This window comes from Melozone crissalis, unplaced genomic scaffold, assembly GCF_028551555.1.
Source record: "Melozone crissalis strain CALT ecotype California unplaced genomic scaffold, PUWL_Pcris_2 ptg000027l_1, whole genome shotgun sequence".
Taxonomy (NCBI): Eukaryota; Metazoa; Chordata; class Aves; order Passeriformes; family Passerellidae; genus Melozone; species Melozone crissalis.
In genome coordinates, this window is record NW_026535805.1 from 29337727 (window position 1) to 29351944 (window position 14218).

Sequence of the window (14218 nt, forward strand, 5' to 3'; positions counted from 1 at the left end):
TCTGGAAGTATTAAATGAAGAAATTTTGTGTAGATCCTGCTCTGGTGGCAGCACTTTACTGCAGGAACAATTCAGGATTTTTGTACATTTACTCCTGATTTTCAGAAATACAAACATGAACTGGGGGTTTTTTCTGTCTTCTGCAACAACCTTCTGATTTTTTCTTCACTCTCAAATTATTTAAATTATAAAAACAATCTCATTGATGTTTTTTATGACTAGCACACAGAACTCTAGAACAGTGCTGCGGAATTCGATAATGTACACAAATATTATCTCACTTCTGTTCCACTTCTAAATATATCTATTTTTCTTTTCTGTCCTTTTGCACTGCTTCTACTATGTCTGTAGGCTTTGGCATGCCAGGACTGGATATTATTTTGGTTTCTTTGGACAAGCCAGGAAGTTTGACTTAACAGATACCAGTCGGTTGATTTTGCCTTCTGATGTTAGTGATTTTTCTGCTGTAATTAAAGAGGAGATCAAACATACGGAAAAGAAGAAGATTGTATATCCTCTCATTCTGGACAGAGACAAGTAAGATCTCATACATTTACATACATGTATGGTTGGGGGAACAGTTTTGAAATACGCTTTAAAAACACCTTTCATCTGAAGGTCAGAAAAAATAGTACTATTTGTTATTCAGAAAAATCTTTTCAAAGTTGGTTTTTGACCCAGTATGAATAAATTGTTTCTTTTTTATGGCTTGGTGACAGTCAGGATTAGGTGACGTTCAAGGTTTGAACTCAGTTATAGTGATGACTAGATACTTGTCTCAGCTTTTAGCCTAATTAGAGGTTGTATATTACATACGCTGCTCAGGTTAGCAGCCTGTTACCTGAACAGCTTAATGTGAATAGTTTTGAGCAAAACACAAATCCTTCTAGAAGAATAAACCAAATTTAATCTTTCAGTTTAAGAAATGGTCATCTTAAACTTGCTGGGATGCTATGGATACATTCACATACATGGATAGAGGATTCACAGATCGTGGCATTCTGAAACTGGCATAAATGTGTGTTCAATAGCAGTGTTGAGCTTTTCTTCTAGGTAGAGTTCTTAAGGGAGATGGTTAGTTACAAGTTCAGTCAGAGAGCCTTGGCCTGTTAGTTTAAGTATATATTTCTAGTCCTGGAACACTCTGGCTCATTAATTAGTGGATTAACCAAGTGAACAGAAATATTGAAAAGGGCATCTTCAGAGGAAATAAACACAGTGTCTTAAGTAACAAAGCAATCCAAATATGGAAAAAAATATTTAGGACTTAAAAAATCAGGCATTGTTTAGTGGTTAGTTTTCATATACCATGTCCATTCTTAGGCTGCCTTCCAACCAAAGCAATTTGGGACAATGGAAAATCTCTAGGGTCCTTTACTGTTACCCCATTTAATTTAGTATCCTGCTAGTAATTATTATTCCATGGAGTTCTTACTAATATAAGTAGTGTCACTGCAGTCAGAAAGTCAGAACAGTAACTCATCAATACAGAGAAGTGCTTGGCTGTGTTTGAAGGAGCCCTGTGGTTCCTCTGAATAGTCAGCAGCCAGTTTGAAACCTCTGGAACCAAAGATATAATTATTGAGTCAGCTAATCTGAAAGAAACTTTTCATAAATTACATGCCTGTGTCAAACTGTGACTATTTTGAGGATTCTTCAAATATTTCAGTAAAGGAGAATGGCTATCATACATTTTAAACACATTAACTAAACAGATAATGAGCAAGAAAATGAGAAATGCTTAACTATGTAGAGAACTGGGGAAAAAAGCAGCCACACTCCATGCAATAGAAAGTTTCAGTCTTATCATTCTACAAACTTTGAGTGCCGTCACCTCAAGAGTGACTTGGTTCCTCTGGATTAACTGTACCAAATATTGTAATGAAGATCTAGCCAACCATCATCCAAAAGGCTGTGTTACTACAGATGGTAGGCTTTGTACTTTGCAGGATGCAGACAATTGTCTTGGAGAAAGTCACTTATTTTGTGATGCTAGTATAATTCACTTATTGGATAACTCATACGATACTCATCACCAAGATAACGTTTTAGGATCTCAATTACAAATCATGTTATAAGTGTTATTAACAGATATATATTCATTGAATCATAAAATCATTAAGGTTGGAAAATATTTCTAAGATCATAGAGTCCAACATTAACCAAGGACCACCATATTCACTTCTAAACCATATCCCTCAAGTGCTACATCCAGATGCCTTTTGAACACTTTTGGGAACAGTGACTCCACCACCTCCCTGGGAAGCCAATTCCCATGCCTGACTACCCTTTCAGCAAACAAATGTTTCCTGATGTCTAATCTAAACCTCCCCTGGTGGAACTTGAGACCATTTGCACTTGTCCTCTTGTCATCTGGGAGAAGAGGCCAACCCCCACCTGGCTACAGCCTCCTTTCAGGCAGTTATAGAGATCAATAAGGTCTCCCCTGAGCTTCCTATTCTCAGGCCTCCTATTCAGCTCTTCCATCTGCTCCTCATAGGACTTACCCCCTCAGTCCTTCACCAGTTCTGTTGCCCTTCTCTGGACTCACTCCAGCACCTCAACATTCTTCCTGAATTGAGGGGCCCAGAACTGGACACAGCACTTAAAGTGTGCTCTTACAAGTGCTGAGTATAGGAGAACAATCACCCATAGTCCTGCTGGCCACACTATTTGTATATCATAGTTTGAATATCCCAGAATATTCTGAATTGGAAGGGACCCACAAGGATCATCGAGTCAAATTCTTAAGTGAATGACCTGTACAACTTTAGCATTATGAGCACCATGCTCTAGCCAGCTGAGCTAGTGACTATGAGCCATTCTCCTTGGCTACCTGGCCACAGCTGGCTCATGTTCAGCCACTGTGGATCAGCACATCCAGGCCCTTTTCCATGAGGCAGCTTTCCAGCCACTCTGCCTCCAGCCTGTAGTGCTGTCAGGGGTTGTTGTGACCCAGGGGCAGGACCTGGCACCTGGCCTTATTGAACTTCTTACCATTGGCCTTAGCCCATTGGTCCAGCCTGTCCAGGTCCCTCTTCAGAGGTTTCCCACTTTCCAGCAGATCAACATTCCCATCCAACTTGCTGTGATCTGCAAACTTACTGTGGGTGCACTCAGTCTCCTTGTCCAGATCATCAGTAAAGATATTAAACAGAACTGGGCCCATCAGTAAGCCCCGGGGAACACCACTGGTGACTGGGTGCCAGCTGGATTTAACTCCATTTATCACCACTCTCTGGGCCTGGCCATCCAAGTAATTTTTTACCCAGCAAACAGTGCACCCAGCCAAGCCATGACCAGCCAGCTTCTCCAGGAGAAAGGTGTGGGAAAATATTCCCCAAATGTGCACATACTTGAAGAGGCACAAACCCATCTGAGCAGCAGAGGTGCTTACAGTTTAAACAAGCATCTCAGGAGTTTGAAAAATGATTGAAAAATGCCAGCAAGTAGATGGAGTCACATAGAAGAATGGTCTCAGTTTCTCCCTGTAGATCCTTAGCTCGGGTGACCTGACTTATTGTTCTGATTATAAAGGCAACTGTTAATCTGCACTAACAGACACTCCACATAATTTCTTCTCATGACTAAATTTGCAAACCAGACATATCAGCAGGGGACACCTTTGTTATGAAAGTCACATTCAGGTGTTCTAGTCAGAACTTAAAGAAATGCTGAAAAGCCATTATCAGAGAGTTAGCACATGACTCTTGTGAATGGTGTTTATATTAAGATTTCCTGCCCTCTACAGGTGACAGCCATACCTGGATTGACAAAATATTAGTGAAGCATTCCATGACACCTATGAAGGTTCTAATATAAATTATATTTTGTAAATATACAAAATCACTTATATTTCAAAATAATTTAATTTTGTAGCATAGTTCAAAATAATTTAATTTTGAGTCATATATTTATATTGTCATAAATTTATATTTATATCCTATAATTTATATTGTCATATATTTATATTTATAGCCTATCATTTATATTGTCATATATTTATATTTATATCCTATCATTTTGATAGGAATTTCAGGATTTTTTTGTCTTGTACATACAGGTTGAAGTCACTGACCAGATCAGATGTAGAAAAGGATGGAGATGAGGAAGCAGTTCACAACTATAAGTTTTTCAGAGCTCTGGCTCCTGAAAAGGTAGCAAACATATATGATAAATTTATGTTCCATGCGACATATAGGAAATAAAATTGTATATTTCTCATTTAAAAATTATCCATAAATAATATCCATAAATCTTTTTCATTCAATGGACATAGAACAAAAATGTAAAAACAGAGGGATCTAAGAAATGTCTGTGGTTTTCATTCTCATTTTTCACGTTGTCAAATTTCAGTTAGAAGGCAGCACAAACTGATTCACTGGTTTAAACATGTAAAAGAAACCCTAGAATTTTCCTCCACTTCAACAGAAAACCTAAATATCCTAACTTTACTCTAAGGATGTGTGAAACTACTAGAATAACAGTGAATCCCTGGTTGCATACAATAGTTCTTTCAGTGTTCCTATGAAATCAGAAGCCAGGAGAGTTAGATTTCATTACTTTGTACATCATTCATATACTTTGTACAAATCTAATTGAGTATCAGTAGCACTCTTCCATCTTTACCTGGCTTTAACCTTAAAAGTCATGGGAATATAAATCTTTTCTTGGAGTTGTAGTAAGAATGTCTTCATTACCTGTTGTCTTGAGCTACTAATGCACTCACTTTGGCTTCCCTTGGTCAGGTAAAACCTATGGAAACTATTGAGTTTGAAAGCAAAGAGGCTGGTGCAGTATTTGGGTTTCTTCCTATATATGAGGTAAGCACAGGTGTTTTCTACCTGTGGTGGTGGTGTTTATAGCTCAGAAGCCATTAGCACTTGTACACTATTACAGTGACACACTGACATTCTGCTGTTAATTGTCTGCTTCTCAATTTAATTTTCTAACATGATTTGCATTACTACCTATCCAACTCCAATTCAACTTTGGTGGAAGCTTGAGACTCCAATTGAAGTGAGCATGCCAAACAGTGAGTATTGCAGATGTTTACTTCTCCTGTTCAACCTCATGTCATTAATGTTTTACTCGGACTGGATTCTTTTAACCAGCCCCAGCCTATTGATTCCCATCTGCCCAAAGCTTTGAGCATTGTAAGGGAGTACTATTTTATGGGTATTAATGATCTGATCTATTGCAAGCTGTCTAGCAAAGCTTCCTAGGTTTTTCTTCTATGGAGCAAGATCAGAGTTTTCCAAAGGCTTGTCTATCCCACATATCATAGGATGAAATGAATCACCCCTAGAAAAGGAGCTGATCCGTTTCTGTAGAGGGTATCTAGAGAACTAACTTGGATCACAGTTAGATGCTACATGGCTGTTTATGTGGGATTAATAGGATACTTTGCATTCCAGCTCTGCATTCCAATACATATGACCTAATCTTTGTACATACAGCATCACAGCATGTGAGAAAAAACTCAGGAGCAGTGTTCAGATAGTTGGCACACATGCTATTTTTTCTGACCATTCATGTACTTTGGAAATCTGTCTTTTGTTTTCTTCCTGAAAAAGAAAATAAAATACTCTGAAGCCAATGGCACTGCAATGGATTTACAACAAAATGAAATCAGACTTTTTCTGTAAGCTATGTGCACAAAAAGATATTTTTTCTCTTTGCTGTTACAAAATGCTGTCAGTCTGGTCTATTCACCTTAGTATGTTAATTAGTTCTCGAAATGTTTTAAAGGTCTTCATAGGATCAGAGCTGAGAAGTCCAGTCACAAGGGACGGGAAAAGGATCTAGAGTCCATTGAAAACTTGAGTCAAGACAATAAATAAAGTTTCATTTCTTCATTTAAGTGGATTAGCAGATTTCTTTTGTTATTTTTTCTCTATTTTTCTTTTCAATTATGTTTAAATCTATTTCATTATTAAGTAGAACATATAGAAAACAGATCTTCTATTCCAATCCTTCATGCAAGGAAGAAAGTCTAATAAAGCCAGTGTATGAGTATAACTAGATATTGAAAAGCCCATTTGACTTAATGTATATTTGCTGACAGTTACTCTCTATGTCAAAACTACTGATTTCCTCTTTGCTTCAATTTGTCCATTTTGAACTTCTGAATATTGCTTTTTTTCCTGCCAGATTAATCATAAAGTCAACAGAATTAATATGCTCTGCTGTCTCTGCCTGTTCGTTCCTTGCATATGCTTTCAAAGAGTGTGTTCACCCCTTAAGCCAGAAAAGTGCCTGCTGAACTCATATTCAATTAATTATCCATCATGATTCTGCAAATCTTCTCTTGCATTTCAGCATTCCAGGACAATGTCACAACATGACACAGAGCACAGAACACATTTTCATCCTTTGGCTAAGCATACAAATGGTGCCAAGTGTCTTACCTTAGTGAGAAACAAGGTAATTGCATATGCATATAAGTAGTGATAATGCATATAGCTAGTGATATTATTACCTACTATTTTGGGGGAAATAGCAGGTTTTCTATAATACTGGTATTGAATGATGTTTGATCTGCTGGCCTTCTTAAAAAGACATTCTTCTCATGAACTGGATATACAACGACTTCCAATTATTTACCTGCCTTCAACTTGTTTCAAGGCTATGATGGATTGAGGAGTAGCTGCAAAATATCTTGTGGGAATATATTTAAAATCCTTATGATCAGCTGTACCAGATCTGGCAGGGATTAATGTAATTTGCTCCATAGCAGCCTCTATGGTGCAGTGTCCTGGATTAGTAAATAAAAGTGTTGATAACACACCAGTGTTTTGGCTATTGCTGAGCAATGCCAGCACAACAAGAAGGTGCCTTTTTTTCCCACACCCAGTGAGTAAGCTGGGAAGGGACACACCTGGGACAGGTATGTACCTGTATTTGTATGTGCCTGTATATGTACCATATAACATCTTCATGGAATGGGGGAGGGAACCAAGATGTTCATGGTTATAGTGTTTGTCATCCCAAGTTGTCTCCCCATTATGTGTGCTGAGGCCCTGTTTCCCAGGAAGTGGCTAAACAAACATCTGTCTACTGGTGGTAAGCAGTGCTTGAATTACTTGTTTTGCTTTGCTTGCACATGCAGCTTTGTTTCACCTATTAAGCTGTCTTCATTGTCGCCCAAGAATTTTCTCCCTTCTGCTCTTCCACATCTCTTCTCCATCCCACTGGGAGAAGTAAGGAAGCAAGTAAGAAACTGTGCAGGTACTCGGTGTCTTCCAGGCCCACCACATTAGCCAACCTTTTGATCAAAACTAAAATCAGACTTGTCTGACAAACCAAGTGGCACCAAATAAAGTGTGATCTGCCAGTTACTACCTCTGTTCACTTCATCTGACCCATGATTTACCAGTTAGCTGTATGAAAGGTAACATTCTTGCAATTCTGAGTCCTGTATAATTTTGAAAGCTACAAAAATCTCTTTCAGTTACCTAAAAATTGCCTATTCTTCAAAGACTATTAAAAATGCCCAGTTAAGGTTCAGAGAGATCCTTACCCATTTATTTTGATGCTCATATGTGTTATGTTTTATCATTCGTAATGTAATATTTCTCTTTGGCATTGTCCCTAATAAACACCCTAAACTATTTTATTGTAGTTGCAAGATGGAGATATCCCACTTCTCTTCAGTTTATTAACTGACTATTTACTTCCTCAAAACTGACTATTTACTCAGTAATTTCTTTTTACCACACTTTGAGCAGTGCTAGGATTTCAGAGGTTCTTGATTTTCAAATTATACCCTTTTCAGTCTTGCTTCCTTCTCATTTCAGTTTTCTTTATTAATTGCCCATGTTTTCTAGGAGTTGACTTGTAGTCATGGCTATTCATGCCACTCTATTCTCCACTGTGCAGAAACTATCCACAATGCAGTACTATTGCCAGTAAAAATCAAGTGTTTAATCCTATAGTGAGTGAAATAATGGAGAAGCTGTCAGAAGAGAAAGGAGGGAATCATACTGTAAGGAAAACCATCCAAAATGCATTATGTGTGTGTGCTATCTTTATCAGCCTTCCACCCAGTCACTACCTTATTGTTATGCTATTTAAAGTGTGACAAAGTTAGAGTGCTATAAGGGCTATCAGATCTTTTTTTCATAATTCATTATATTAAAAAAACCTGGGGTAGATCAGACTGCACGTCACTGCTCAGCATTACTGTTTACTTCCAAACCCTAGGGCTTTATAAGCACCAAATGGAAACTGGTCCTGGCCCCAAACATTTTCTACAGTGATATTATCCAACTATCTTTCTTAAAGGTCAAAAGAAAAGCAGAGACATTTAATTTATTTGAACAGATAATCCACTAAGGCATTGCACAGAATTTATTAGAAGATCAGTTTTTTTATCATGAGACTGGAAAGAAATTAAGCACAGGCAAGTGATGCTTGCACCCACTTATCTTAGAGCAGTCATTTCAAGGCTGGGTCTAGTACAAAGGTGTGTGTTAATTTTTGGGTTGGATTTGTTGGTATTAACTGTGGATTTCCTCTATGTTGATGCATTCCTTTGCAGGATGGTTTCTTTCTACCAGCATCCACAATTATACTGCACTTCAGCGTTGCAGGTGAATGAGTTGTTTGATTGTTCCAGATCACTACTCTATTAAGGAAAGGCATCTTAACAGGACAGCCTCTTTCAGCATGTCAGAAGATTGTGTTTCTGCTGGCTACAGTAGTTAGCTTGCCAGAATTTCATTACAGCCCTTGCCAGGGCTTTACAAAATCTGTGACGCTCTTCAGCTGCCCTCACCCACTGGGGCAGCTCAAGCTGAATGGCATCAATGGTGCCAGAACTCCGGGAACCAAAAGTCTTTGTTATGTACCCACCACTATAATAGCTTCCATTATTTGGGCTAGGATTGGATGGAGAAGGCACACAGACATAACTCTTATTTTGTCCTTCAATATATTTACCCAAACTTCTGTTCCCTGCAACCAAAATCTCAGAAGACACATTGACCAGCTGACTGGCCAGATGGCTAATTGAGGAATCCGATGCAGAAAAGACACCCGAGTTAAGGGAAGTTTTTGAAAGTGTGTAACCTAGTTCTATCCACCTTTCAGGATGTGCTTGTCCATGGATATCCAGAATTAGGCCCCCTGACATCTGTGATTTTGCAGTGGTCAAAAATCCCATATAGTCCTCCCAGGCCTGTTCTGCTTGGGGAATTCCAAAGGAGGCTTCTTCCTTTTCCCTGTTAGCATCCATCTTGAACCTCTGTAGGTGATTTATGATGATATGTGGGAAGAAGCCACCAGTAATTTTGTTGATTTCTTCAGCAAGAGCCTGAGCCACCTCTATAGTATACCTGTCTTGGTTGGTAGACACTTTGCATTTCATAGCATTTTGAATACTTCCAGGAGGACAGTCATGAGAGAAAATACAAGAGGATGTCTTCTCATCCCAACAGGCAGCCTCTCGATCAGGGATGTCTTTAGGTTCCAGTGACCCACCATGTGGGACAGAGACAATGAGGTTCATGTTGCCCACTTGATATTCTGTGAAATTATTATAACCAAATATAACATCTTTGGTGCCAGTGACTTTCAAAAGTAAAGGTAAAATGGAAAGGAGGAATAAATACATATTTTTTATTTGCCTCTAGAAGACTCAGCAATATGGAATATATCAGTACCTATAAAAAAGCAAAAAACAGACTATAGATTACTTACAGCTGGGAAAACATGAGACAGTTCAGCTACTATTGGCATAATTAGTTAATGATTAACCTATTTTAGTTTTATTCTACGTAGCACAAAGAAGAACACCTGTATGAGAAACAGAAATTAACAGGGCACTTAGTATGGCTAGATGTAACAGATACAAGGGAAATGGTAGGCTACTGGACCTCCCCTATTTCCCCAGAAAGCACAAACAATATTTGATCACCCTATCTGATTCCAGAAAATCATCCCAGCAAAATATCTGATTTTTTTTTTTTTTGCATCAAAGCCTTTTTTTTTTTCCATCTCTAAAATGTAAGAAAATTCTAACAGAACTTGATAAAACATCTGTATGCCGTTGACCTGTGTGAAATATCTTTGCATTATCGATGTGGTTATACAAACTGGAGGCTATGCCAGTCCAGACCAGCACTTGTGTGACCAGGTTTGTGTGAAATAATGAGACTGATAAAAATTGATTGCTACCAAGCTCTGTCTCTAATCATGCTCCAGATGGAGTTACCTTAAGGCCTTTATAGATAGGTATTATTGAATGAATTAAGTAGTGACTCTTTTCTTTAGTTTCCAAGTCTCCATTCTCTTCAAGTGATCAAAGATATTTTAAAACCCTTGCCAATTATGCTGTTTTTTGGAAAGCTGGAATTTAACAAGATGCTGACAGGTCTCTCTGATTTGAAGAGGGCAAACTGCCACTGAGAGGGCATTGAGCACTGTGCAAGCACCTGCCCTCAGCTGCCTACTCTAAGAAAGGGAGTAGGCAACTTCACCCAAATAACGCAGCAAAATATTATATTCCTGTTATGAGGGAGGGAGTGAGTGCTGCTGGATTTTTAGAGACAATTTCTCCTGTCCACTGCACTGCACTCTGAGGAGCCTGTACCTCAGAGTGCATCTGAGGTAAAATAAAATGTTTATCTTCTGCTCTTTTTTCTGGGCTGAAAGTCCCATAAAAGTCTGTGAGCTGGAATCAGATCTCTGAGAATCTCAGATAGTTTTTCTGGTTTTGACAAAAGAATTTTTTTATTTCATTTTAAGCTTTCATTTAAAAGGTCCTTTTAGTTGAGCTACTGGCTTAAAACAAGATTTTATCCAAGGCCCTGTATGGTTCATGTTTCCATAGACTTCCCTGAAACACAGACATTCACCTGCTAGTTAACTGCGTGCTACCAGAAACACTGAGGAAAGGAACGCTGTCAAACATTATTCAAAATCCCTTTTCTCAGAAAAACAGACTACATATGCAGAGTGTGTAAGTCTAGGAATAGCTTACCTGATGTGCAGAGGGGTCCAGCACCAAGATAAATCTACAGCAACAATTCCCCAGAGGCTGCTCACCTGTCCCAGGAGGAGTCGAGTTTGTGCGTCTCAGGCTCTCTGTTAAACAGGATGGCACAGCTGCTCCTTTCCCACAGCATGCTGAGCTGTGTGTGGTTATCAGCAGCAGTTCACTTGTTGCAATTTCCTGTTAATTATTGCATCAAGCCGTTAATGCTGTTAATCCCACTGGATCATGCCTTAATGATCTATGGAGAGAGAGTTCTGGACAGGCTTGGAGAGTCTGGAGGCACCTGTGTTATTGTGAGGTAAAAAAACAAAGACAAAAAAAACCCCAAGAGTAATTTAAAGTGTAGTAATGACTGCATGACTAGTTTGAAGATTTACCTACAAATTAAGAGTTTTTCCTGCCTCTGCGCCTCCGAAAGCGAAACTGAAGTGCCCTTTGCACTCGGCTGCAGCTGAGGCTGTGTCCCAAGAAGCCTCTAGGGGCCAGGCTGAGCCATGCAGCACCCGCATGTGTGATTTCACAACGACAGATCACAAGGGAGAAATACACACTGGGATACCAGAGTTTAGCATGCTTTTGTTCTCTATACTGACATTACATGTCCAGAGATTAAAAAAAACTTGCCACAAGCAGCACAGCCACACTTAAGTTCAGAATAGCTGCTAAACTAACATAATCAGCAGATACCCATATCAAAACTATGTTACCCAGATAATCTAGGTTTTACTAACACTATTCATTTAATATTTTCCTGATAAATGAGGAGCTTTTAAAAACATTTCCTCTGCTACTAAATATGGTTTAAGGATGTCATCCTCTAAACTTCTCTCAATTGTTCATGAATTTGCTGGTGGTATTAAAGTCTGGCTTCTTCACTAAGCTAAAAAAAGCTGTGAAAATACATAGTCCAATAACAGAAATTTCAATAAAAGACAGATAAAGGGTGCAGTGAGTGTAATGCTGCCACCTATCAGAGAAATATCAAATCCTTTTCTAAGAAATTGATTACATAGTCCAACTAACTTCCAAACCAACTTTTTGAGATAAAAGTGATCAGCTTCGTAAGCAGTGAAAACAATATAGTCACAGTAATAAGAAATTCACTGAAATTTTGGAAAAATTAGTGTAAACCAGTCACCCAGTCTACTAATATCACCAAAGCTGATGGTCTGATTGTGAGCTTCAGCAAAGTGCTGGTTTTCATTTCAAGGATTTTAATTTTCTGCATGAAGACACTTCCAGCTGTGCCAGACACTGCATGGAAGGAAGTTTAGTAAAAATCTCTAAGATGTCCTTGCCCATTGTAGTGCACAGTGGGCACAAATTTAATTTTACTTTACTTGTCCGTGTAAAGGCTAGATGCTTACATCAGACAGTGATCCCATTTCCTCTCTTTAGGAGAGCTGTGTTGAGAAAGAAGCAGTTCTAGAGGTACTTCAGGTACTATCTTGGACACCTATCTCAAATTTCTATTAGGGGTCAACAGGGCTATACACACAATGGCTCTTCTTTTTTTATTACATGACAGAAAACAGTTGCAAAGAAAACAAAATGTTTCTGCTATACTTTCTACTTCAAGATCTCTTTAAAATGCATTCTGCCAGTCACTATTACAAAACTGCTAAGGAAAGAGAAAAACACACAGCAGAGATTTGGCATAGTAATTTCTAGTCTTACCAGTTCTCCTGATACAGGAGCTACTTGTGAAAGAATTCTCTATATTAATACAAGTCAACTAACCATGATGCAGTGCTGCTTCCCTGTTTCATCTGGTACCTATGGGAAATAAAACTGCAATAGTACAGTATTCTTCAAGGGAATAACTCACCAAAATGTTACCATCTGACTGCTTTCTTTCAAGAGACACTGTTGAACTTAAAGATCAATATCTTTAGCCAGTTTTAAGTCGAGATGGCTCTACTGAAATCAACAAAGCCTTTGACTCATAGTATCAAGCTTCTGTTATTTTATAGAAGTTATGAGATGTCATGAGGGTGGGTGACACTGGTTCATACATGGCTGAAGACATTTGTAATAAACTGAACGTTAAGGCATGTTGTGCTAACTCTTCAATTCCAAAGTATCCTTCCTTTCAGGTGACGGGATTGAAAAGGAAAATCAGAGCCGGGCAAGAGTTCTGTAGTGCTGGCTTCCTTCAAGACAAGTTCATTGGCTCCTGTGCTTCTGACTCTGAGGTTCACCTTAACTATTTTTAATTTACAGAAAATAGTCCAAAGTGTTTTTAATTGAATTGCATGCAAGATTTTGAATGATATTGGTACATTACATTGTCTACTCTGATTTCTGTTCTTCCCATGAGCACAGCAGTTTGACAGAAAAAGAAATGTCAAAAGTGATAGAAGAACATATTCTTAAGAGAAGCAAACCTAATCCAAATGGATTCTAACTGCAGTTGGATTTAAAACTTCTGTAGTGTGTCATGTGTAGCCAGAATCATGGAGTGAAAAAAGAATTGGCAAAGTAGAATTCAATCAATATTTTCAACATTAAAACATCTTATGCTATCACTGTGGCCTAGTTATTTCTATGCATTTCTTAGCAGAGAACTTGTAATTCAGATGTGCTCTTTCCAGAATGCACTGAATTTAAACTTTGCTGTCCACTGTCTGGAAACATTGTTTTCTACACTGCTGACTGTGTCATCCACCTCATTGAGCCAATCTCAGAACTGCACAGGCTTCCAAAAGGCATGTAGAAAAAGAAACTTATATCTGGTAGATATTGGCCTTCCAAAGGACATATAGAAAAAGAAACTTCTATTTGGTAGATACTGGCCTACATTTGCATCTTACTGCAATTTTTGTTATTATTTATGCAAGCAAACCCTTAGGATAACTAACAAGAAAAAGAACCTGTATCACATAATTGTAACTTCGACCGGTTCTTACACTAACCCCGGGGTTTCAGTGCAGTAACAACAATATCTGTCCTTCCCTTGATCCTCGGCAGGCAGAGACCCACGTCAGGCCCTCCCTGCCCCTCTCCTCTCACGGCGTTGGCTGCAGTCCACTGTCCTGTTAAAACTCTGGGAGACCTTTTGATTTCTGTGTATTTAACGTTTATAAATGTCACGTTCCTGTAGTTATCCACGAGCCGTGTCCCCCGCACGCCGGCCGTGAGGAATGCCGTGAGGCACGCCGTCACCAATGCGCTGCCCCCGCCGGCGCGGGGCACCATGGGGATCGTAGTTCCCGCGTG

The 14218-nt window shown here is 38.8% G+C and overlaps 1 protein-coding gene across 1 annotated transcript in view; it reads left to right on the plus strand.

Annotated features, from left to right (window-relative positions):
* Nucleotides 1-5843, plus strand: part of WDR64 (WD repeat domain 64) — a 59148-nt gene extending 53305 nt beyond the window's left edge. The window contains exons 24-28 of the mRNA XM_054280296.1: nt 352-537; nt 4064-4157; nt 4749-4823; nt 5002-5035; nt 5752-5843. Of these exons, the coding sequence (XP_054136271.1) occupies nt 352-537; nt 4064-4157; nt 4749-4823; nt 5002-5035; nt 5752-5843 (481 nt within the window). The remainder of the gene's footprint in view (nt 1-351; nt 538-4063; nt 4158-4748; nt 4824-5001; nt 5036-5751) is intronic.
* The last annotated feature ends 8375 nt before the right edge of the window (nt 5844-14218 follow it).